The sequence below is a fragment of the Gracilinanus agilis genome, chromosome 5 (genome assembly GCF_016433145.1).
Source record: "Gracilinanus agilis isolate LMUSP501 chromosome 5, AgileGrace, whole genome shotgun sequence".
Classification (NCBI taxonomy): Eukaryota; Metazoa; Chordata; class Mammalia; order Didelphimorphia; family Didelphidae; genus Gracilinanus; species Gracilinanus agilis.
The window spans coordinates 223,904,071-223,927,296 of NC_058134.1; the positions used below are offsets into that span (position 1 = coordinate 223,904,071).

General features: G+C 43.2%; 2 protein-coding genes across 2 annotated transcripts in view; one reads left to right on the plus strand and one right to left on the minus strand.

Annotated features, from left to right (window-relative positions):
* TCP11L2 (t-complex 11 like 2) overlaps positions 1 to 2,087 on the minus strand; it is a 43,759-nt gene extending 41,672 nt beyond the window's left edge. Inside the window, exon 1 of the mRNA XM_044679832.1 lies at positions 1,963 to 2,087. The gene's annotated coding sequence lies outside the window, so the exon portion shown is untranslated. The remainder of the gene's footprint in view (positions 1 to 1,962) is intronic.
* A 438-nt stretch (positions 2,088 to 2,525) lies between these two features.
* Positions 2,526 to 23,226, plus strand: part of CKAP4 (cytoskeleton associated protein 4) — a 106,311-nt gene continuing 85,610 nt past the window's right edge. Inside the window, exon 1 of the mRNA XM_044679137.1 lies at positions 2,526 to 2,591. Within this exon, the coding sequence (XP_044535072.1) occupies positions 2,526 to 2,591 (66 nt within the window). The remainder of the gene's footprint in view (positions 2,592 to 23,226) is intronic.

The window sequence follows — 23,226 nt, forward strand, 5'->3', positions numbered from 1 at the left end:
TCTAAAATCATGAGATATGGAGCTGGAAGGAATCTCAGCAATTATGTAATCCCACTCCCTCATTTTGCAAAAGAAGAGCCATATGTAATAATCATAGTAATTAGAACTAGAAAGGATTTTTAGAGACCATCTAGTGGAATCTCAGTTTTACAGAAGAAACTGAGGTCCAGGCAGAGAGAGAAAGTAACTAACTCCCTCAAGGTAACTAAGGCAGCCAGCATGCGGAAGACAGGATTCTCACCCAGTTCCTCCAGCTCAAGTCCCAGCCTTTTAGTTATCAAAGAGAAAAGCCCAGCTTCTCAAGAACTAGCTGAAAATCACGGTTTAAAGTTGGGGACCATGAGGGAAAAGGAGAAAGCATTGGTGATTTCTCCGGTTTCTTTTTCTCCAAGTGTGTCAGGTCCCTTGGGAGACCGCTCTGCCTCTCTAAGGGAAAGACATCGGTCTTTCTAAGGGAAAGGAGGGGTAAAAAACTCAAGAGAGAAAAGGGGTTCGTGGATAGAGCAAGCATCAGATCTTTTCCCGCTTAAACTAAGCTGCTCTCCCTTTGGGCTGGGTTCCATCGGACCCTTCGATTACTGCTTCATTACAGACCTCCCAAGCAATTCCAGAACTCATGGGAGGGCCATCATATGGGGTGTTGGAAAGCACACTGGGTTTCGAATCAGAGGGCCTGGGTTCCAATCCTGCCCCTGCCCGAACTCTTTATAAAATGAGGATGTTTCCTTAAATGATCCCTGAGGTCCCTTCCAGTTCTGAATCTAAACTCCTCAGACGTCTAAAGTTCCTGCTAGCTCGGACTACGGTCCAGGAGTCCTGTCATCTCCCACAGCCACCCCAGGGCTCCGGTCATCTGATCCTTCCCCCCTCCCTCCCTTCCCCCATGCACACAGCACGTTTCCTGCAAAACAAACCGAGGGGGGGAGGGGAACTAGAAGGAGGAGGTGGTGGCGGCAGCGTCTCCAAGAAAGCCCTGGCAACCAACCCAAAACAGATACATCCCTTCTACGGCCCACATCCTCCTCCCTCCTAGGAAGGAAGGGGGCACTAGCCCACTACTCAGGCAGGGGTGGGAGGTCAGAAGGAAAAAGGAAGCGTGGATAGGTCAGGGACTAGAACGCCCTGTCCAATCTAGGAAAAAGGGTCTGGAAGGGAAGGGACTAATGAATAGGCCAGGAGCGAGGTGGATGGACAAGTGCTCTCTCTGCCTGGTCCTAGGCAGGGTCAAGAAGGAAAGGGACTGGTAGACGGATGTGGGGCAGGGTGGAAGGACAAGTGTCCCCGGCCCAGTTCTGATACGGGAGTGTCAGGAAAGGAAAGGGAAGATTGAACAGGTCAGGAGCTCTATGGAAAGACAAGCGTCCCCTGCCCAGTCCCAGGGGTTTAATGGGGTCCAGAAAAGGAAGAGGGTGAGTGTACAGGTCAGAAGCTGCGGGGGGAGGGGAGGGCACCAGGAAGGCAAGTGACTCCCGCCCGTTCTAGGGGGCCTGGAGAGGTAGGTGAAAAGTGTCCTCCATCCCAATCCTGCCCTCGCCTCCTCCAGCGAGCAGGAGTATTTTTGGAAGCTGGTTCGGAGCGTACACGCTGGCACCTGCCCAACAGGGACGTAAACAAGCCCCGGCACTGGGGCTCCCCGCCGGGGCGGCGGATGTCAGCTTATCCCGGGCCGCCCACCAGCCCCCAGCTCCTTTCCCGCTTCGCTCCCACGCGGAACGGCGGTTCGGGGACAAACAAGTGAGAGGCTCACCGAAGGAGGGGGGGGGAGGGTTGAGAAAGGATCCCTGGACTTGGTGCGGGGCTGCTTCCTTGCGGATCCCTCCCTATCCCCGAAATAAACTCAAGGCCAGGGTGGGAGGCCGGGGTCCCCGCAGATGGGGGACAGGGAGGAGTGTGTACCCCACGTCAATCCTCGGGTTAAGTTTGGCTGTGCGTCCCTAACTCTCGTAGTCGTAGGCTACCCACCGAGCCGGGCGTGGGCAGAGGCAGAGGAAGCTCGTCCTCACGTCCAGTCCCGTCCTCACGTCCAATCCTGTCCTGCCCGGTTCGGCTCCGCTCGGCTCGGTTCCACTCCGCCGACAGCCGGCCAGCCCGCCCGCCGCGCCACTCGCCAGTCCCCTCCTCCCTCCCCCCTGCCCCACGCGGTATTTAAAGGGCCCAGAGGGACAGCACAGCCAGCCGCGGCGCGGCCCATCGCGCCCGGACCATAGAGGGGAGCGCGGGCCCGGGGAGGCGCAATTTGCGGCCCACCCGCCCCTGGTCAGACCCCGCGCGGGAACCAAGTGGCGCCTCTAGGAATCTGCGTCCATGTGGGCCAGTGCGAGGCCGGAGCGTGAGCGCTGCAGACTTGACCACGGGCGAGCGAGAGCAGTATCCCCCCGCAGGCATAGAATGGAATAGTCCGGGCCGGGCTGGGGAGGAGAGAGATGTGTTTACGGAACTAGGAGATGTTCTTTGAGCCGGAGAGGAGAGGGCGGGGTCACGTCTGGCAGGGGCGGAGCCAGGAAGGGTGCACCGCCTCACCGGGCATGCGCAGGTTCTCGAGCCCCGGACTGGACACCAAAACAAGGCAACTGACAAAAGGGATGCTACAAGTAAGAGGATGCTGAGAGTGCTGCTGGTATGGGGCATTGCGCATGCGTACACAGGAATACAAGGCCTGTGGACACACAACCAGCTAGACACCACAACAACCCGACACTGAAGTCCACACGATGCTTGTAAAGATGCACAATCCCCTAGACACAAAAACAGCACAGCCTACAAAAAGGGAGCTTATAAAGCTATTGGCATATTTACTGGGTATTCATGTCCAAAATGCAGTTCGTGTAGATTCACAACACTATAGACACAAAAGCAACACAACCCACAAAAAGGGAAGGAATGAAGCTCTTTGCAAAGTTACTGGGTACTCAGAAATCCAATATACTCTGTGAAGACACATAATCACATAGACAGAAAAACATAACCTACAAAAAAAGGAAGTAATGAAGCTGTTGGCCGACTTGTTGCACACTCAGAAATCCAATACACTGTTTTGGTAGATGCATAACAGCATAGATACAAAAACAACCTACAAAAGGAAGCTAATAAAACTGTTGACAAGGTCACTGCAGACTCAGAAATCAAGTATACTTTGTATAGACAAACAGTCACATAAACACAAAAACAACCCAACAACAAAAAAGGTTTTAATTGTATCTGGGGCAATAGGAAATATTTGCCTGGCACACAACAGACAATAAATGTGTATTCCCTCCTCTTTTCCTCCTGTATTAACAGAAATTCAACACACCATATACATATATATAGGGTTTTGGTTAGAAAAATGCCCATTATATACATTTTACATGTTATTACTATCTTTTAAATATGCACCACACACACACATGTGCACACACACACACACACACACATATATCCTTCTTCTGATTATTTCCTTCCCAGCTTCTCCCTACCCACCAACCATTTCTTGTAACAAAGAAGGAAAAAAACGGGTGGAAAAAAGCAGTTCACTAAGACCAAACAGCTTCTCCTCAGGATTTGAAAATGTAAACAATGCTCCACACCCATAGTCCTTCATCTCTGCAAAAAAAAGAAGCAAGAGATCTATATCTATTTTCTACTTTGGTCTTCACAAGAACCACGAAATGCTCTGTTTGCCAACAGCTGCCTTAGCTCTCTTTTTGTCAGTTGAACTGCTCTTGTGACTTGGTGTGTGTGTACAGAGTACTCTGGATTCTCATGTATTAAAGTGTATCTGCCTGTGCCAACAGCTGCTTTAGCTCTCTGATAGCCTGTTGCCTTGCTTTGGGGTCTGTGAGAAGTGTGTGAACAATGTGTTGGATTTCTGGGCATAAAGTATGCCTGCATTCCAACAGCTGCATTAGCTGGGCATAAAATGGCTCAGTTATTTCCTTGTTGATCTGTTGCCTCGTGTGCATGTTTTAATGATAATGAATGACATGCAAATAACATTGCATATTGCAAAGCACACTATAGCTCTCATTTCATTTGACCATCACTATGAGGTAGATTTTTTTTAACCCTTACTTTCTGTCTTAGCAATAACTCTAAGACAGAAGGTAAAGGCTTAGGCAAAAGGAGTTAAATGACTTGTCCAAGGTCACACACTTGCCTGAGGTCAGATTTAAACTATCTTTTTTAATCATCCTAATTTTATTATTGAGGAAACTAATGTTCATAGTGGGTGAATGGCCATGTATCAGTCTAAAACAAGATTTGAAACCAGGTCTTTCTCATTCCAAGTCCCAATACTCAAAGCACAAAGGCAATGTGCCAGAGTGGATAGTATCCTGCATCTAAAGTCTGGAAATCTACATGGAAATCATGATTCCATGCCTACATTAGATATTTTACTCTAGATCAGTGACGGTGAACCTTTTAGAGACTAAATGCCCAAACTACAACTCTCATGCCACATGTGAGCCCCCTGCCTTACCCCAGATAGGGGAGAGAGGAAGTACTCCCATTGGGCTGCTGAGCAGAGGGGCAGGTGATATGAGAAATATCCTCAGGTGCATATTGAGAGGGGGAAGGGACCAGCTCCCTCTAGCATGTTCCAGTATTCATGCTATAGGTTTGACAACATGGATCTAGGTCATTCATTTACCTTTAAAGACTTAATCTCCCTCACCTCAAAAAAGGGAAAGTTAGATAATAATAGCTATACAAATGCTTTTTTTCCCTTTAGATTTAGTTTATGACCTATGATTTAGTCCATATTATAAGGAATTCTCTCTTTACTAAAGTAGGACCACTTCTCTGCAATTTTTAGCCATACAGACCTGCCTGGGGCCTGGAAATGTAAAGTAACTTGCTCAAAATCACACAGCCAATATCTATCAGAGTTTAGAGTTGGAAGGGACGTTAGATATTGTTGTCTTTCTATTCCCACCACATGAAAACGCTGCCTTGGGATTCAAATCCAAGTCTTTTTGACTCTAAGGGTAGCTAGGTGGTGCTGTGGATAGAGTACTTAACTGGAGTTAAGAAGATTTTGTGAATTCAAATCTAGCCTCAGACAGTTACTAGCTGTGTGACGCTGGTCAAGTCACTTAACCCTGTTGGCCTCAGTTTTTACAGTATCTATATGATAACTTTCCAAGATCAAGCAGAATCAAGCATTTATTAAGCATCTACTGTATGCCAGGTACTGTGCTAAGTGCTAGGTGTACAAAGAAAGATAGAAACAATCCCTACCCTCAAGGAGCTCTCAATCTAATGGGGAGACCATGCAAACAACTATGTAAAAATAAGTCAGATACAGGAAAAATTGGAGGTAACCTCAGAAGGAAGGCGCTATCTTTACTTCTCTTTATTAAAATATTAGCTGTAAGATTTTGTGCTAGTTCTTAAAAGTCTTCTGTGTATTTTAAAACTGAGACATTCATATAGAAGGAACTATTTTAAAGTGGATCATTCTAAGCTTATTGCACTCTGAATGCCATGCCTTCTCTCTACCCTTACCCTTCCATATATATACACATTTATACACCACATATACTCTAACCACATTCAAAAAGCTAATCCGTGATGCATTTGCAAGCACACACTTCCCCATAAATGAACATTCAGATTTGCACATGGGCAAAGCATGCTTGTATAGCATCAAGGAATGATGGTTAATTCCTCCAGACCCAGGTAGGTAGTGCAGTGAATAGAGCCCCACACCTAAAGTCAGTAAAACCTGAATTGAAATCCAGTTTTGAGGGGCAGCTGGGTAGCTCAGTGGATTGAGAGTCAGGCCTAGATACCCGAGGTCCCTAGGTTCAAATCTGGCCTCAGACACTTCCCAGCTGTGTGACCCTGGGCAAGTCACTTGACTCCCATTGCCCACCCTAACCACTCTTCCACCAAGGAGCCAATACACAGAAGTTAAGGGGTTAAAAAAAAAAAAGAAATCCAGTCTTGGACACTTACAATCTTTTTGACCTTAGGCCAAGTATCATAACTTCTGTCTCAGTTTCCTCATCTGTAAAAAAATAATAATAATAATAATAGCACCTACCTCCCAAAGCTATTGTGAAGATCAAATTTATAAAGAACTTAACAATACCTGGCATACAGTAGGCACTTAATAAATGTGTGTTCCCTTCCCATTTAGGGAAATAATTGCTTCTTTCTTGCCTTCCCTTCCCTTAGGTATACCCTATGTTCAAATCTGAGTTGTCTTACTTGCAAAAAAAAAAAAGCACCTTTCCTTCCTTGGGCATTCTTGGCAACAGGAATCTCTTCAAGAACTTGAAACAGCTGGTATATTTCAAATAACCCATTCTACACTAAGCAATGTGTGTGGACAATTTTCCTATAGTTATATATAAGGAGGCTGGTGGGGGAAGGGGGAGGGAAATGTGTTTCTCTTTATTCCTACCAATGGAAACCAGCATTTTCACTAATTACAGTATCTTCTATATAGGAACATGAATGTATCCATATGAGGGCTTTTGTGTTTCTAAGATGACAATTTTTATTATATTTATATTTATTTAATATATCATATTTTAAACATAAAAATTAACATTAAATGTAGTTATATACCATATGTTTATTAAATATAACGTATTGAGCATATAATGCATTAAATATACTTTTTGTATATAAAGCAATATATTTGTTATTATTGTGCCTAAATGCCTCTCCCTCTCCACTGTGCCTGATGACATTTTTTTCACATCCCTGCCCCTTTGCCCAGCAGCCCAATGGGAGCACACAGGTGGGGAAGGTAGGTGGCTCACAGATGGCAGAGGTGGAGGGGAGAGGAGTGCTGGGGCCACTCCCCTCTCCCCTGTACACTTGCTGAGGACATTCTTCATTTCACCTGACCCTCTGCACTGCAGCCCAATGGGAGCACTTTCTCCCCTACCCCCAGACCACCCATCCCCACCCCCGTAAGAGGGGGAAGGTGTACCTGGCACTCAGTGTGGAGGAGGGGCACAACACAACACTTGGTCTAAAGGAGGGTTGGGGGTAGGCCTGGCACTCCGTCTCTAAAAGGTTTGCCAACACTGCTCTAGGGCCATTTTCCTCTCCAGTGATTTTTCTCATTCCATCAGGTTAAATGACTGTTTCTTTTTTTTTTTTTTCTTTGTATCTCTTGTCCTTAGCACAGAGATTGGTACTTAGTAGACACTTTAAAAACAAACGAACAAACCTTACATTTTGTCTCAGAATTGTTACTAAGTATTGGCTCCAAGACAGAAAAACAGTAAGCAGTTGGAGTTCAGTGACTTGCCAGGGTCACACTGCTAGGCAGTCGTCTGAGGTCATATTTGAACCCAGGACCTCCCTTCTCCAGGCCTGGTGCTTTATCCACTGAGTCACAAAGCTGCCCCACATATTAGACATTTAATGAATGCTTCTCGATTAGATGATTGATTGGATAAGCTTACCCAAGTAGTCAATATCAGAGTCTAGAAATGAACTCGGAGAACACCACCTTGACCTGCTGAAGTACGTCCAAATGAAAACACAAGTATTCTGAGCCAGAGCTCTAGAGAAAAGGCTTAAGTTGTCAGAGGGTCACAGGTGTAGAGCTAAAAGGACCTCAAGTTTGATGGCCTCATCTTACAGAGGATGAAAAGCTGGTGCTGAGAATTTTAAGTCCAGGACTGCTTGGTAATAAGTATCAGAGGCAGAATTAGAATTCAGGGCTTCAATATTCAGAGCAGGGTTCTTTCCTCTTTACGGTGACCTACTCACACTTAGATTATTGGAAGGGGGAGGGGAGAGGAATCCTCTGAATTCCACAGGCCAGCTGATCATAGCATTCCAATGAAAACAAAACAAAAATACTAAACCCTCTGCCAGACACCGTGCTTTAATTGCTTCCTTTGTTAACTAACTATAGTACCAGGAACTGGTGGAGTTGTGGTCAGTGAACAGGTGAATATGAGTCATTCATGTAGCCAGGTCAAGCAAGGTGATGAATTCTCCCACATGGGCACAGTGCTTGAAACTAAAGATTTTAGAAACTCAAGTCTGAGTTCACCCCACAACCCATCAAATGGGAAAAAATAAATAAATAAAAATGGTGAAAGACACAAAGAATCAGTGTTGGGGGGTGGGGGGAGAGACAGCTGAGTGGCTCAGTGGATTGAGAGCCAGGCCTAGAGAAGGAAGGTCCTGGGTTCAAAGGTGGCCTCAGACACTTCCTAGCTGTGTGACCCTGGGCAAGTCACTTAACCCCCATTACCTTGCCTTCACCATTCTCCTGCTTTAGAACTAATACTTAGTATTGCTTCTAAGACAAAGAAAGAGTTAAAAGAAAAAAAAAGAATCAGTGCTGAGGGGCTATGAGAGGAAAGGTTCACTGTTCCTTCAGTGGAGGAACTGCAAATGAGTCCCGGTGAGGATGGACCTCAGAAGACAGCTTTAGACTTAATTTTCCAGCCCATCCTTGGAGCCTTTCTGCTTTGGGAGGACTTGCCTGAACTTGCTGATACTCGGTTGGCAAAGATGCTAAGAATACAGGTTCCCTTTCAGACAAGATGAAAGGGGATTGGAACTGGACTTGTTATTTTTATTAGTAAAGTTAACCTTTCAGGTGAGTGGGTGGGGGAAGACTCTTTCTATTAATTCCAGAACCTTCTCTACAAGCTTGAGTCTTAGAGTTACCTACATCTCACTCATCAGTCTTTATCAGTGGAGGGACTTGAACTCCGGCTTCCTAGCTTGGTGGCTGGCTTTCTACCCACTGTGCTAAGCAGTGTCTTGAGGGGATAGTAGAGGAATAAAAATAATAAAAATTAACCTTTCTGGAAGGTTAGTTCCAAAGTCTATAGAATGCTTGCTTTTACAATATTCCCGTAAGACAACTAGTGGGCTAGTTTTTATTTATGTTTGCCTGGTTGTCGTTTTTTATTTCCTGATCTGTGATTTCATTTGCTTGGGAAGCTCCCTGATGTGGAAGCTTTCTCCAGCGACACAGGCCAATTACTCCACTGTGACGTGAAGTGAGTGGTACACTAGCTGTGTGACCCTGGGCAAGTCCCTTAATCCCAGTAGCCTAGCCCTTACCACCCTTCTGCTTTGGAACCTATACTTAGTATCGATTCAAAGGCAGAAGGTAAGGCTTTAAAACAAAATACAGAATAGCCAGGGAGTATTGAGACTAGAGATCATGTATTGATGGTCGCATATAACTAATATGTATCAGAGGTTGAAAAGGAATTTCTTATACTAATTCCATTTGGTTTAATATTAGATATTATGCTATATCCTATTATGTCACACTGTGCTATAGCATATTCTATTTTTTGTTGTATTTACTACATATCATATAGCAGTTGCCATTGTGGTTACATTATCTTATATAGCAAATATATAGTTTATTTATCTGCTATATATTACATTCCATCATATTTATATCAAATCATGTATTATTCTGCTATGTTGTATATATAGAAAGTAACTAGGTGCTGGGCCCGGAGTCAGGAAGACCTGAGTTCAAATGTGACCTCAGACACTTGCTAGCTCTATCTTGGGCAAGTCGTTCAGCATCTGTTTACCTTAATCCACTGGAGAAGGAAATAGCAAACCAGTCCAGTATCTTTACCAAGAAAACCCCTAAATGGAGTCACGGAGATTTGGACACAATTGTAAAACGATTGAACACGTTAAATATATCGTTACGTTGTGTCGTAGCATGTAGCATCCTATCCTACCATGTCATACTTTCTAGTCTGTTGGTACTGATTTGTATCAGGGGAGGAAGAGTTATACTGTCTTTCCCCACACTGATAACTCTGATTCTGATCAGCTGGGTTTTTGTTAGAAGAGGAATGCAGGGGGCAGCTGGGTAGCTCAGTGGATTGAGAGTCAGGCCTAGAGATGGGAGGTCCTGGGTTCAAATCCAGCCTCAGACACTTTCCAGCTGTGTGACCCTGGGCAAGTCACTTGACCCCCATTGCCCACCCTTACCACTCTTCCACCTAGGAGCCAATACACAGAAGTTAAGGGTTTAAAAAAAAAAAAAGAGGAATGCAAGTGTAAAACTCTTATACGTATAACGACATATTAAATGAGTTAATTATAATGGTCCAACTCCTATGTTGGCTACTTTGATATTACATATAACGATATGCATATATAATATGTATACATAGTTTAGGAAGAGTCAGAGCCAGAGACCCAGAGAGAGAAAGAGAGACAGAGAGGCAGAGAGACAGAGAAAGAGACAGAGACAGAAAGAGAAGAGGAGGAGAGGGAAAAAGGAAGGTTGAGGGGGAGAAAGAGAGAGACAGAAAGACAGAGACAGAGGAGTCAGCTAGGTAGCATAGTGGATAGAATGCCAGGTCTGGGGTCAGGAGGATCTGGGTTCAAATGTGACCTTTCACACTTCCTAGCTGTATGAACCTGGGTAAGTCACTTAATCCCATTTACCTAGCTCTTTCCCATGTGTCTTAAAGTTGTTACTAAGACAAAAAGTAAGGGTTTAGAAAAAAAGAGAAGAGACTGAGATGACTGACAGAGGCTGAGAATTTGCTTTGGGGCTTGACCGGTGATTTCATCTGTTTGGGGAAAGCTGTTGTGGCATTCCCCTCCACAACACAAGCTAACAATTACAGAATAGGCAGCCCCAGATTAGAATGGAAGGCTGTATTGGAAGTTAGGAGCGGAGTTCAAATCCTGGTTTTGCTACTTGCTGTGTAGGTGACCTTGGGTCAGTTACTAAAACTCCTGAGTATCCTCCTCTGAAAAAATGAGGGGGGTGGCTGGATTAAATAATCCATAAAGTCTCCTCCCCATAGATTGAAATCTCTGACTCTATAAAGGTCCAAGAGCAGGGCACTGTCACCAGACAACCAAAAGGCCCCGGGCCAGGATCAAGCTCATTCACCAACTACATAGCCAGGCCCTGAAAAAGGCCAAACTGACCAGAGCTTGAAGGCAGGCTCCATCTCGGTCTTCGGTGTAAGGTGCCTGGAGATCAGTAATTGTCTTTTTCTGAAGCTGGAGCCAGGGGTGGGTTTCCACTGTATTGGAATCCCTTATGTAAAACTGCCCGTTTGGTCCCACCTTTTCTTAGGCCTGAACTCTGGCCCACCCCTGCCTCACAGAGATACGCCCCACTCCCAAACCAAGGTGCCAAGAAGGTACTTACCGACCAACACGATTGTTTCCTGGGTCAAAAGAGAACAGGGAGATCAGGCAGTGAGTAACTGCAGGCTCCAGAAAGCAAGAGGCAGGACCAGAAGCACTTGGGGCCCAAAGGAAGGCACAGAAAGCTTCTCCCTTGCTACACAGGTATGGCAAGGCTGGAGAGAGGGGAAGGAGAAGCACTGATGCTCTGGGGAGTCCCGTGACCTCACCATGCCCTCGGGCTAATGGAGCTTCTTTCTGGGTCTTGATGACCTCATCGATGCTTGGACAAATATTTTGGCCTAATAGAAAAAAAAAAAGAAACATAATTAAAACTCAATTCTCTTCCCTTTTGACTACTAGATATCGTTTGGGGACCACAACATGAAGAATTGCTTTTGGCTGAAGTATTTTGGGGCTTAACCTACCCTACTAGGCAGTTCAATTTAGGACCAAAAATCTACAACTGGAAGCTAGGGAACTAAGTATCCTGACCCAAACTAAATGGGATACCTTAGTCAAGACCTTTCCCCTCTCTGGGACTCAGTGTTGTCCTTTATAGAACAAAGGTGCTGAAGGACAGGTTGGTGGCTCAGTAGATAGAGAGCCAGGTCTGGAGTCATGAGGACCTGTGTTCAAATTTTTCCACAGAAACTTTCTAGATGTGTGACTTTTGGCAAGTCAGTTAGCCCCAACTGCCTAACCTTGCCATTCTTCTGCCTTAGAAGCAATACTTAGTATCAATTCTAACAGAAAATAAGAATTTTTTTAAAGGTGTTTTTTTTTTCTAAAGCTGGCCTCTGATACATCTTGCCTGTGTGACCCTGGGCAAGTCACTTGACTCCCTCTTGGAACCAATATTTAATATCGATTATAAGACATAAAGTAAGGATTTTTAAAAAAGTGGTAGATTAGATATCTGGTGAGAGTCCTGAGGAGTCCTAGAAGAACATGGACACCTGGTATTTAGTGCTGATAGGGACTTTGGCAATCATCTAGCTCAGATGTGCTAAACTTTTTCTTTATCCCAGACCCCTTTGACCACCTGGTAAAACCTATGACCATCTTCCCAGAATAAAAATATTAAATAATCAAAGGGATTGTTTTAATTTCAGTGAGAGGTTAGGGAAAATAAAGATAAATACTTTTCCCCCTCCAAATTCACAGAGCCCCTAGAATATAACCAAGAACCATTCCATTAAGAATTCTGGTCCCAGCCCCGTCTCTTCACGTAAAAGAAAGCTGAGGAGGCATGGGAAAAGGTAGAGGCCCTCCCTTCAAATCCTCACTCTGTGTTCTATGCGACCTTGGGTAAAAGACTCCACTTCTCTGGGATTTAGTTTCCTCAAGTATAAAATGAGAATAGAGGAGGCCTCTAAATAGTTCAGTAGATTGAGGGCCCATTCTAAAGACCTGGTTTCAAATCTGGCCTCAGTCACTGGCTTGCTGTGTGACCCTGGGCAAGTCATTAACTCCCATTGCCTAGCCTTTATTGCTCTTCTGCCTTGGAACTAAATATATAGTATTGATTCTAAGATAGGAAGTAAGGGTTTTTTTTTTTAAATAAGCCTAAATCTGCTCTGTAACTGTCTGATCACTCTTGGGCCCCATACCTGCCTCCTTGGGTACCCAAGTTCTCTTCCAGTCTAACAATCTATGATGGTTGGCCTTTCTTCAAAACCCTATTACTCAGCACAGTTCTGGACACATAGTAAGTGGTAGTAAAGTGGTAGTAAATGTGTGTTGATTGACTGACAACCTATAAACCCCTCAAGACCTTAGTTTCTTCAATTCTAAAAGAAAGAGGCTGGATACAATGATCTCTGTGGTCAACTCCAGCTTTGAGATGGGATGAGCTCCTCTCTCAGCATTTCCCCTGAGCTTTTGGTTTGCAGGAGTCCTATACATCCCTTTCCAAGGAGTTCCAGGATATCACAGTGAGAGAGCATTCTGATATTCACACGGTCCCAGAGTTCGAAGGGATCCGAGGGGCAACCTAGTCCAGCCCGTATCTGTTCTCATTCCTTTTTTTTGCTGGGAAACAGAAAATCACTACCTCCTAAAGGGTCCCATTTTACTTTGGCCATTATTATAACAAAAGCCTCAGTTTACCATTTTTCTCAATTTTCATTTTTATTAAAGATGGGGTTAAAGTCGAGACCCTGAAATGAGTCATTCAGAAGGCACTGAAGAGTTAAAAGGAAGAGATGGAGACAGCAAAGATATGCAACAGGACATTTGACTTCCCTCCTCTTATAAAATCTTGTCTGGTCAGTGGAGCATGGTATGGTGTCTGGAGTGGGTTTCAGACATCCTTCAAGTTGGAGGGGCCTTCACTCCACCTGGTTGGGACTTTCGATGCCTTTAGGTAACTAGAAGTCTGAATTATGGACCAATCAAGTGCCAGGAGAAGCTTTGTTCCTTTTTTTTTTTTTTTTTTAAGAGACTAATCCCTGTTTCTGGGAGATGTGGAGGGAAGGGGAAGGATTGTCTCATCACATCCCAAGTTCTGCTCTCCAGGATCAAGCAGAACAAGCGAAGTCCCTCTTCCATAAGACGGTCCTTAAAATACTTGATGGCAGTTATAATGGCCCTCTTGAGTCTTCTCTTCAGGCTAAATGTCCCCAGTGCCTCCAGCTGCTCACAGATGAAGGGAAGCTAACGTTAGCAATGTTTGTTTTACTTGCTCTCAGGATCCATCCAACATGGTCTGGGGCGAAGTGTTCTTATGCTGTTCTTCGGAGGAGAACCGAAGTCACCAAGTGGTTATGTAAATGGCAAGGGGTGGCAAGATTAGACATTAAGCGGACCATCAATGGAAGCCAGATGAGTCTTTTTTGGTCAGTTCCCCCCAGCATTCATATGTTATCACGTGCAAAGCATCACTTATTGGCAATTATCTAATTAGCTTGACTGGTATGCCAACAACCATGCACTCCAATGTCAGTACCCAAAGTGTTTGTGAAAACATTCCTTTGTGTTTTGGAAGGATTCCTGGACCATGTGTCTAGATGACTCCATCTACCGGAAAGGAAGGAGAATGGAATGCTGCCAGTTTTCCTAAGATTCTGGGCGTTGTCTATGTCCGCACCAGTGGGTTGTACAGTAGCCAGAAGGAGAGACAGGATGGAGTGGAAAACATGGGAGGAGAGAAGTGAAGAGAGGATGAGGAGGAATGACGAGGAGAAGGGGGAAGTGAGGAGAGGAGAGAAGAAGAGAGGAGAGAAGAGAGCAGAGGAGAGAAAAGAGAAGAATTGGAGGAGAGGGGAGAAAAGAGGAAGGGAAAAGAAGGTGAGAGGAGGGGAGAGAGCAGAAGTGGAAGGGAGAGGAATGGAGACAGCGGGGTGGAGGGAATAGAGCAAAGAGGAGAGTAGGAGTGAGGTGAAGAAGGAATGGAGAGGAAAGGAGAGAAGGAAGGAAAGGGGGAGAAGAGAAAGGAAAGGAAAAAGAGAGAGGAAGAAAACAGAAGGAAGAATTGGAATATTTTAAGCCTAAAAGAGACAAATCTTGCTCAGGTTCCTTCTGGGCCAAGGATGGCTCTGTCTTCCTTATCCTAAAGAAATTCAAGAACCTTCAAATCCTTATACAGAATTAAAAAGCTGTTTATACATCAAGGGCAAATAAGATCCTACAACTGAGTTGCTCCTGAAAACTTCTGTTTATACTCATTTTTTACAAGTAAATCAATGTGAATTCACAAGGAAGAGAAGTTGTTACTTTACAGAATCTGATCATGAATGTTCGCAAAGGGAAGCGTTTATATTATATAAATCCAAATGTTCAGTCAGTCAGTCAACTATCATTTAGTACAACTCAGTCCATTCTGACTCCAGGTTTGACAATCTATCCACTGTGCCACCTAGTGGCCCCATCATCTTCTAGAGATACCATGAGACTAGTCATCATTCTCCAAAGAATTAAAGTTGTGAGTCACCAAAATGATAAAGAGAAGCCCTTGATGGGTGCTAGTGGGTTTCAAAATATTTTAATGTAGATTTGGTCAGGAGAAGTATACAAACAATATTTTCAGAGGATCGTGTAATCAGAAAAGAAGGTGGGTTGAGAGATAATAGAGAGACCACCTGGGTCTTCTGTTGGTAACCAAGCAATATAAAGAGATTTGAAGGAAGCTTCCCTGGACTGATGACTTGATCTGCCATGGAGGATGTCTAGAAGGCCAAGAATCATATAGAACAGGAAGGTAAAGGGGACAGTGGGGTAGCTCAGTGGATTAAGAGCCAGAGCTAGAGATGGGAGGTCCTGGGTTCAAATCTGGTCTCAGATACTTCTTAGCTGTGTGACCCTGGGCAAGTCATTTGACCCCTATTGCCTAGCTCTTACGCTCTTCTGCCTTGGAACCAATATACAGTATATGAAGGTAAGGGTCTTATTTTTTAAAATAATAAATAAACAAACAAACAAACAAATAAATAAATAAATAAATAAATAAATAAGAATGGGAAGGTATGAGTGGTTGCAACTGGTATTGTTAAGGGAGTGACCCACATTCGTGGATCATCAAAATACAGCATATAAAAGTGAAGAATGGATTGGAGAGAGGAGAGACTAAGAGCACAGAGATAGTGAAAAGCTAGCACAGTAGCTTGGACAAAAGCTGGGGATGAGACTAGTATGGTAGCTGTATGAACGGAGAGGATAAAAGGGTTCATTTGGGCTCAGATGACCACCTAATACTTGATACTATATCAGTGGTTCCCAAACTTTTTTGGCCTACCGCCCCTTTTCCAGAAAAAATATTACTTAGCCCCCAGAAATTAATTTTTAAAAAATTTTAATAGCAATTAATAGGAAAGATAAATGCACCTGTGGCCATCACCGCTCCCCTGGATCGCTGCAGCACCCACCAGGGGGCGGTGGCGCCCACTTTGGGAATCACTGCTGTAGATACATTTTTCCAAATATTCCTTGTTAGCCAACTTCAGGAAAATCTCATCCTCTCATCTTCCTCAACCAATTGCTGTACTCAAAGGTCCCAAAGTGTGGGTCTGGAAGTAGAAGTAGCAAATAACATCTTGATTCCTGTGAATAACCACCCTAAAATCTCTGAAAAGGAGACAACTTCTTTGTACGTAGCAGAAGTGGGAAAAGGTGCTGCCTACCACCATCCCAATTTAGAACTGGATTTGGAAAACTACAGTGTCCTTTTCCCATCTTCAGCCCTCCTAAGGCCTCAACTGGCCATTGAGAATATCCTTTAATTAATCCTTTTGGGGCACATAAATTTTGTGTGTGCATTTGGTGGCCACCAAATGAAGTCATTGAAATAGTCAGGAGAAGCTGACCCTATCTTTTATTCATTAAAAAAATTTATTTTTAAGTATTTTTCCATGGTTAAGTGATTCATGTTCTTTCCCTTCCCTTTTCCCCTCCCCCTTCCCAGAGCCGACAAGCAGTTCCACTGGGTTATGTATGTATTATCACTCGATACCTATTTTCATTTTATTCATTTTTGTAGTAATCTTTTAAAAACCAAAACCCCACATCCTAGGTCCATATAAACGAATGACAATCTTATTTATTAAAAAAACAAACAAACATGCTTTCTCTCTTAAGGAATGGTAAGGGCTAGGCAATTAGGGTTAAATGACTTGTCCAGGGTCATATCACTCGGAAGTATCTGAGGGCAGATTTGAACTCAGGATCTCCCATCTACAGACCTGGCTTTCTATCCACTGAGCCACCTAGCTGCCCCTTTCATATTCATTTTTAAACTCCTCAAGGGAAGGGGTCCCTCACTCTAATTTATTCCAGAAAAAAATAATGATAAACAGGTGAAAAACAACACGGAGATTTAGAGCTTAAGTGACTGGGAGGGGGATGGTGTCAAAACAAAAGGAAACCAAACCAAAGAACCCTGGAAAGATGGGGAGAGGCAGTTTTAGAAAGGGAAATGCCAAGTTCCATTGCAGACATATTGGGTTTAAAGTGTTAAAGGGACATCCACAGGGCAATATCTAACAGGTACCGCACATGCCAGCCTAGAGCTGAGGGAAGAGACCAGAGAGGAACACGCACACGTCTTTGGGACTCATCGGCATCGAGGTGATCATGGAAGCTTGGGAGCCGGAGAATGGGCGCAGAGGGGGGAAGGTCAGTGCTAAGAAGGGAACCCAGGCCTTCTCTCTGATTAAGTCGGAGACTATCAGGCATCTCTGCCACTAAAGAGAAGCTCAAAGGCCACATGGAAGCTGCTTGCAGGAATTCCAGAGTCATGGACAAGCCCTAATAAGTCCCAGACAAGCCTTGAAAGTTTCAAGGTGAGTCAGTTTTACTCCAGCCTTGGGGCAAATGAGAGCAAAATTAAGCTGGTGACTCATCATTTGGGGTACCTATGTGGAGGGGTGATTTCACCTGGGTGGGTACTCCCTTCAAGAGAAATCACACTCTCCTATCACCCTGTACACACCTTGTTTATGTTCTCCTATGAACTGGCTGCAGAGAAGCTATCCTACTGGACGAAAGCTTCTAATAATTAAAATATCAATATAATTAATAAATTTTTAATAATTTAATAAAGTTTTAAATTATTATTAAAATGATCAACTTAAATTTCTGAAGCCATAAGAACATATGCACAAACATAAGCACAAAAAGCCTTTGGGGTTCTCAATAATTAAATGACTCGGGGGGGCAGCTGGGTGGCTCAGTGGATTGGGAGCCAGGTCTAGAGATGGGAGGTCCTGGGTTCAAAACTGGCCTCAGACACTTCCCAGCTGTGTGACCCTGGGCAAGTCACTTAACCTCCATTTCTTAGCCCTTACCATTCTTCTAACTTGGAACCAAAACCCAGTATTGATTCTAAGTTAGAAGGAAAGGGTTTTAAATAATAATAATAATAACAACAAATAAGACTTAAGAGTATAAAGGGGTCCTGAGACCAAAACGTTTGAGAACTGCGGTCCTAGAATTATTTTGTGTTATTAATTTATTTTTAGATTTCCTTGCCTTCTGAATTGGATTGATCCCTACCGAGTATTGATTCCAAAGCAGAAGAGCAGTAAAGGCTAGGCAATGGGAGTTAAGTGACTTATCCAGGGTCACCCAGCTAGGAAGGGTCTGAGGCTGGATTTGAACCAGGACTTCCTGATTCCAGGCCTGGCTCTTTATCTAGCATCACATAGCTGCCCCCTAGATCCATTTAGACTACTTGTGCTTACAGCATCCTTCATAGTATGGTGGGTCTTTTTTGGCTTGTCATGTATCGCTCTAGTTTTGGGGGGGGGGGTAGGGGTTATGCATCCTTTTAATTCTTTGAAGGTTTTTTTGGTGTGGTGTGTAGCCCTTTAACATCACGAGGAGAATATTGCTGTTGAAGAGATGGGCTTTGGAGCCATTGTACTAATGAGAATCCTAAAAGCCCAGCGCATGTTTCCAAATGTTATACCTAATGCAGTCTGATCTCTTCCTCCTATTCAATTCTAGGTCAAGCTTGTGGTCTATATATAGCTCCTGACCATGACATACATACATGCAACCCAGGGCTCCCTTAACACTCTAACACAGGAGATGGCCTACTTCCAGGTTCCAGGCTTCAGATGATCCGTTTGCATATCATGGCTCAAGCCCCCACCCAAAACTCCTCCAACTTATGGACCATAGAAAAACCACAAATAAAATTTGAAAAAATGTAATTGAGACTGATTAGCAAGTTATTTCCTGGGAAAATAAGCTGGTAATAGAATCATTTAAAGTTTACTCATCGGTCACAGGAACAACCTGAACAAGTCTGGAGACAGGAGAACCTGGGTTCAAATCTGTCCTCAGATACTTCCTGACTATGTGACCCTGGGCAAGTCACTTAAACCCCATTGGCTAGCCTTTACCACTCTTTTGCCTTAGAACTGATATGTACTATTGATTCTAAGAGAGAAGGTAGGGGTTTTAAAAAAAAATGAGTAAGGGGGGCAGCAGGGTAGCTCAGTGGATTGAGATCCATACCTAGAGACAGGAGGTCCTAGGTTCAAATCTGGCCTCAGACACTTCCCATCTGTGTGACCCTGGGCAAGTCACTTGACCCCCATTGCCTACCCTTACCACTCTTCTGCCTTGGAGCCAATACACAGTATTGACTCCAAGACGGAAGGTGAGGGTTTAAAAAAAAAATGAGTAAGAGAAGGGCAGCTAGGTGGCTCAGTGGATAGAGAGTCAGGCCTGGCGAAGGGAGATCCTAGGTTCAAATTTTCCCTCAGACACTTCCTAGCTATGTAACCCTAGGCAAGCCACTTAATCCCAATTGGCTAATTTACTATTCTTCTGTCTTGGAACCAATACTTACTAGTGACAAAGGTTCCCCCCAAAATAAAAGCAACTTCTGAAAACTCTGGCAGATGTGGGAAAACTATTTATCCTTTCATTGAGTAGTCAGGGTAAAAGAGGAATTGACACTTCTCCATCTCTTTTCAGCTTGGTCTTAATAGTTAACATAAAGGTTTATTTGCACATATGTTTTGGAGGCAGGCATTTGTCTCACTGGCTTGTGACCTCAGAATTCTTTTAGGTCTCTTGTTTTGGAGATGCCACTGCAGATTCACTTATGCCTCTTTTTCTCCTTCTATCTAGTCAAAGGTCCCTTCTCTTCAGTCTATTCTCCATGGCTGGCAAGAAGACTGTGCAATCACCATTTCCCCATCTCTTGTGACACCCTTCTTCAAATTCATCTCATAGATCCTGATTTGGTCCCTTTACTCAGTTACCAGAACTATGACCCTCTCTTCCTTCAATGAATGGTAGCCCTCTTGTCAAGTATTATTGATGCTAAAATTGGGCCAGAGTTCTCCATTGCTGGCAAGTTCATTACATATACAAATATATACACATAGTTTAAGTGTGCATTCATAAATTAGAGGACATATATGCATGTATAGCTACATATATTAAATGCATAAAGAAGTCTACACATATATTGTTGTTATTAAGTCATTTTCAGTTGTGTTTGACTCTTCATGACCCCATTTGGAGTTTTCTTGGCAAAGACACTTGAGTGGTTTGCCATTTCTTTCTCCAGATCATTTTATATATGAAGAAACTGAGGCAAACAGGGTTAAGTGACTTGCCTAGGGTCATGTAGCTAGTAAATGTATGAGGCTGGATTTGAACTCATGAAGGTGAGTCTTCCTGACTCCAGGTCCAGCATTCTTTCCACTGTGCTACCTTGCTGTTCTGTTTAGATAGATAAATAGATAGATAGATAGATAGATAGATAGATAGATAGATAGATAGATGGATGGATGATAGACAGACAGATAGATAGGAGGATGGATAGATAGATAGATAGATAGATAGATAGATAGATAGATAGATAGACAGGTAGATGATGGATAGATAGATAGATGGATGGATAGATAGATAGATAGATAGATAGATAGATAGATAGGTAGATGATGGATAGATAGATAGATGGATGGATAGATAGATAGATAGATGGATGGATAGATAGATAGATAGATAGAAAGAAAGAAAGAAATAGAGGTAGAGGTAGAAGTAGATAGAGATAAAGATTTATCTGAATATATACACATATATTTTTAAATATATGGGCTATATATGATAAGGCATTGGAAGAAGAGTGTGGTAAAGGTAAATTGTCATCACTTCACTATTTAGATGAATTGTGAATTCATCTCCCTTATGAAAATTCCTTCATGAATGCAAATTCTTGGGAATCTGAAAAATTCATTCCCTACAGCCGACCTGGTGATGTGCCTTCCAAACTGTGGGAAGCTGATCTTTGGAGAGCAAACACACAGTCCATCGCTGGGCTTATACTTGAAGACATTGTACCTTGGCAGAGGAGTGTAGCATGTTGGAAAGAGTGCTAGATTGGGAGTCAGAGGTCAAGGATTCAATTCTTAGTCTTACTAATTGTTTGACTTGGGGAAAGTTGCTTAATTGCTTTGGGTCTCAATTTCCTTGGTTGTAAAACAAGAGATTTAAACTCAGAAAGGTGTTATGACTCAGTGGAAAGACTATTGACCCCGTAGTCAGAAGACACCATTTCAAATTCTGCCTTTGATGCCTCCGGGTGGGGTAAGTTTGGGCAAATTTGCTTTTTCATCTGCAAAATGAAGGGGTGGATAGACATCCTCAAAGGTTACTTCCACCTCTAAGTTCATAATCTTTTGAACTTACTTGAGTTTATATTCCACGGATACTCTTTTGGGAAGACCGAGCTTATAAAACTAAAGTGGAAAGAGCTCTGGAGTCAGAATTCCTTGGTTTAAACATCAACCTTTCCACATAGCTAATAGTCACAATGATCCCTAGCACTTCAATAGAATTCTCAGTGCTTTATACATATTTTCTCATTTGATCCTCATAACAATCCTGGGAGGTAGAAGTTATTATCAACTCCATTTTACAGATGAAGAAATTGAGGCAGACAGCACTTAAGTGACTTGCCTAGGGTTATTTAGCTATTTAGTGTGTGGGGCTGGATTTGAACTCAGGTCTTCCTGACTCCAGGTCCAGTGTTCTAACCACTATACCATCTAGCTGCTATGACTTGGGGAAACACCACTGATGAGGCATGAGTAGAAATTAGTTTAGGAACTTCTGGAAATGAATGTTTTTGAGATAAATTATATGTAGGCCTTTGTGTTTCTTTATATCGTGCTCTCAATGTGCCTAAAAATATATTCTTAATTCAAAAAAAAAAAGGTTTCCTGTTATAGAAAATATATAGAAGAATGAAAACCAGGACTATTTTCTCTTTAACTGAGTGAATAGCATTCTTAGTAAGCTTACTTGTTAGGCCACAGGGCTAGGGGCGGATGTCAGGTAATAAGTGGCAGCTTACCTGAATGACAAGCATCATGGCCAGGAGGGGCACCATGGTTAAAAAAAGCCATTGACATCACATCCTGCTGGAGAAGTTCTAGGGGCGCCCTCTTCCCTAGGATGGAATATAAACTCCATTTGGCTTTTTCCTTTTCAAAATCAGCTTCCCACAATCAAAGGTAAGCTCCTGGAGAGCAAGAACTATTCATTTTTCATTTTGTTTTGAGCTTGGCCAAAATCAACAAACATAAACATTTCAATATTCAAAACAGCATTGAAAAGAGGATTGATTATGAAACTGGGAATTTTATTTGTTATGTAGAGGTTGTGAATGGATTTTTAAAAAATGGATGTAAATTTAATATTATTGTGATTTTTTAAAAAGCTGCCTACTTATCTGGGTGGCTTTCTGAACTTCCTTCTCCAACTAGAGAACATTCAGCTGCTGTTGAGGAATTCCAGCCGCCTACCCAGAAAAACTACTTCCTTGGGTCATGAATGAACTGCTATCTTGGGGCAACTAGATGGAGAGAGTGAGGCCTAGAAAAGGGAGGCCCTGGGTTCAAGTTTGACCTCAGACATTTCCTAGCTCTGTGACCCTGGACAAGTCACTTAATTTCCCCACTGCTTAGCCCTTACTGATCTTCTGTCTTAGAAATGATATTTAGGGGGGCAGCTGGGTAGCTCAGTGGATTGAGAGCCAGGCCTAGAGACAGGAGGTCCTAGGTTCAAATCCGGCCTCAGACACTTCCCAGCTGTGTGACCCTGGGCAAGTCATTTGACCCCCATTGCCTACCCTTGCCAATCTTCCACCTATAAGTCAATACACAGAAGTTAAGGGTTTAAAATTAAAAAAAAAAAAAAGAAAGAAATGATATTTAGTTTCGATTCTAAGATAGAAGGTAAAAGTTTTAAAAATAGCGAAGATGGCCAAGTGCTAGTGAGTGATATCTGGAAGATACTAGAAACTGGGGGATGTATCAAGATTAGAGAAGGGCAAATTTGGCCCTGATTTTCAGGGCAATAAGTTTTTCCTGGAGTTATAGGAAAACTCTAGAAAGAATCATTAAAGAGATGGCTGGCAAACATTTGGGAAAAGTAGTGATTAGAAAGAGCCAGCCTAGCTTCATCCAGAATAGGCCATGTCAGACTAACTTAATTTGCTTTTTTGGGGGAATAGATAATAGATGAGGGGACTGCTAGATTTTAGTGAAGCTTTAGATAAAATTTCTTTGTTGTTTAAACTCTCACCTTCTGTCTTACAATCAAAAGTATGTTGGTTCCAAGGCAGAAGAGTGGTAAGGGCTAGGCAAGTGAGGTTAAGTGACT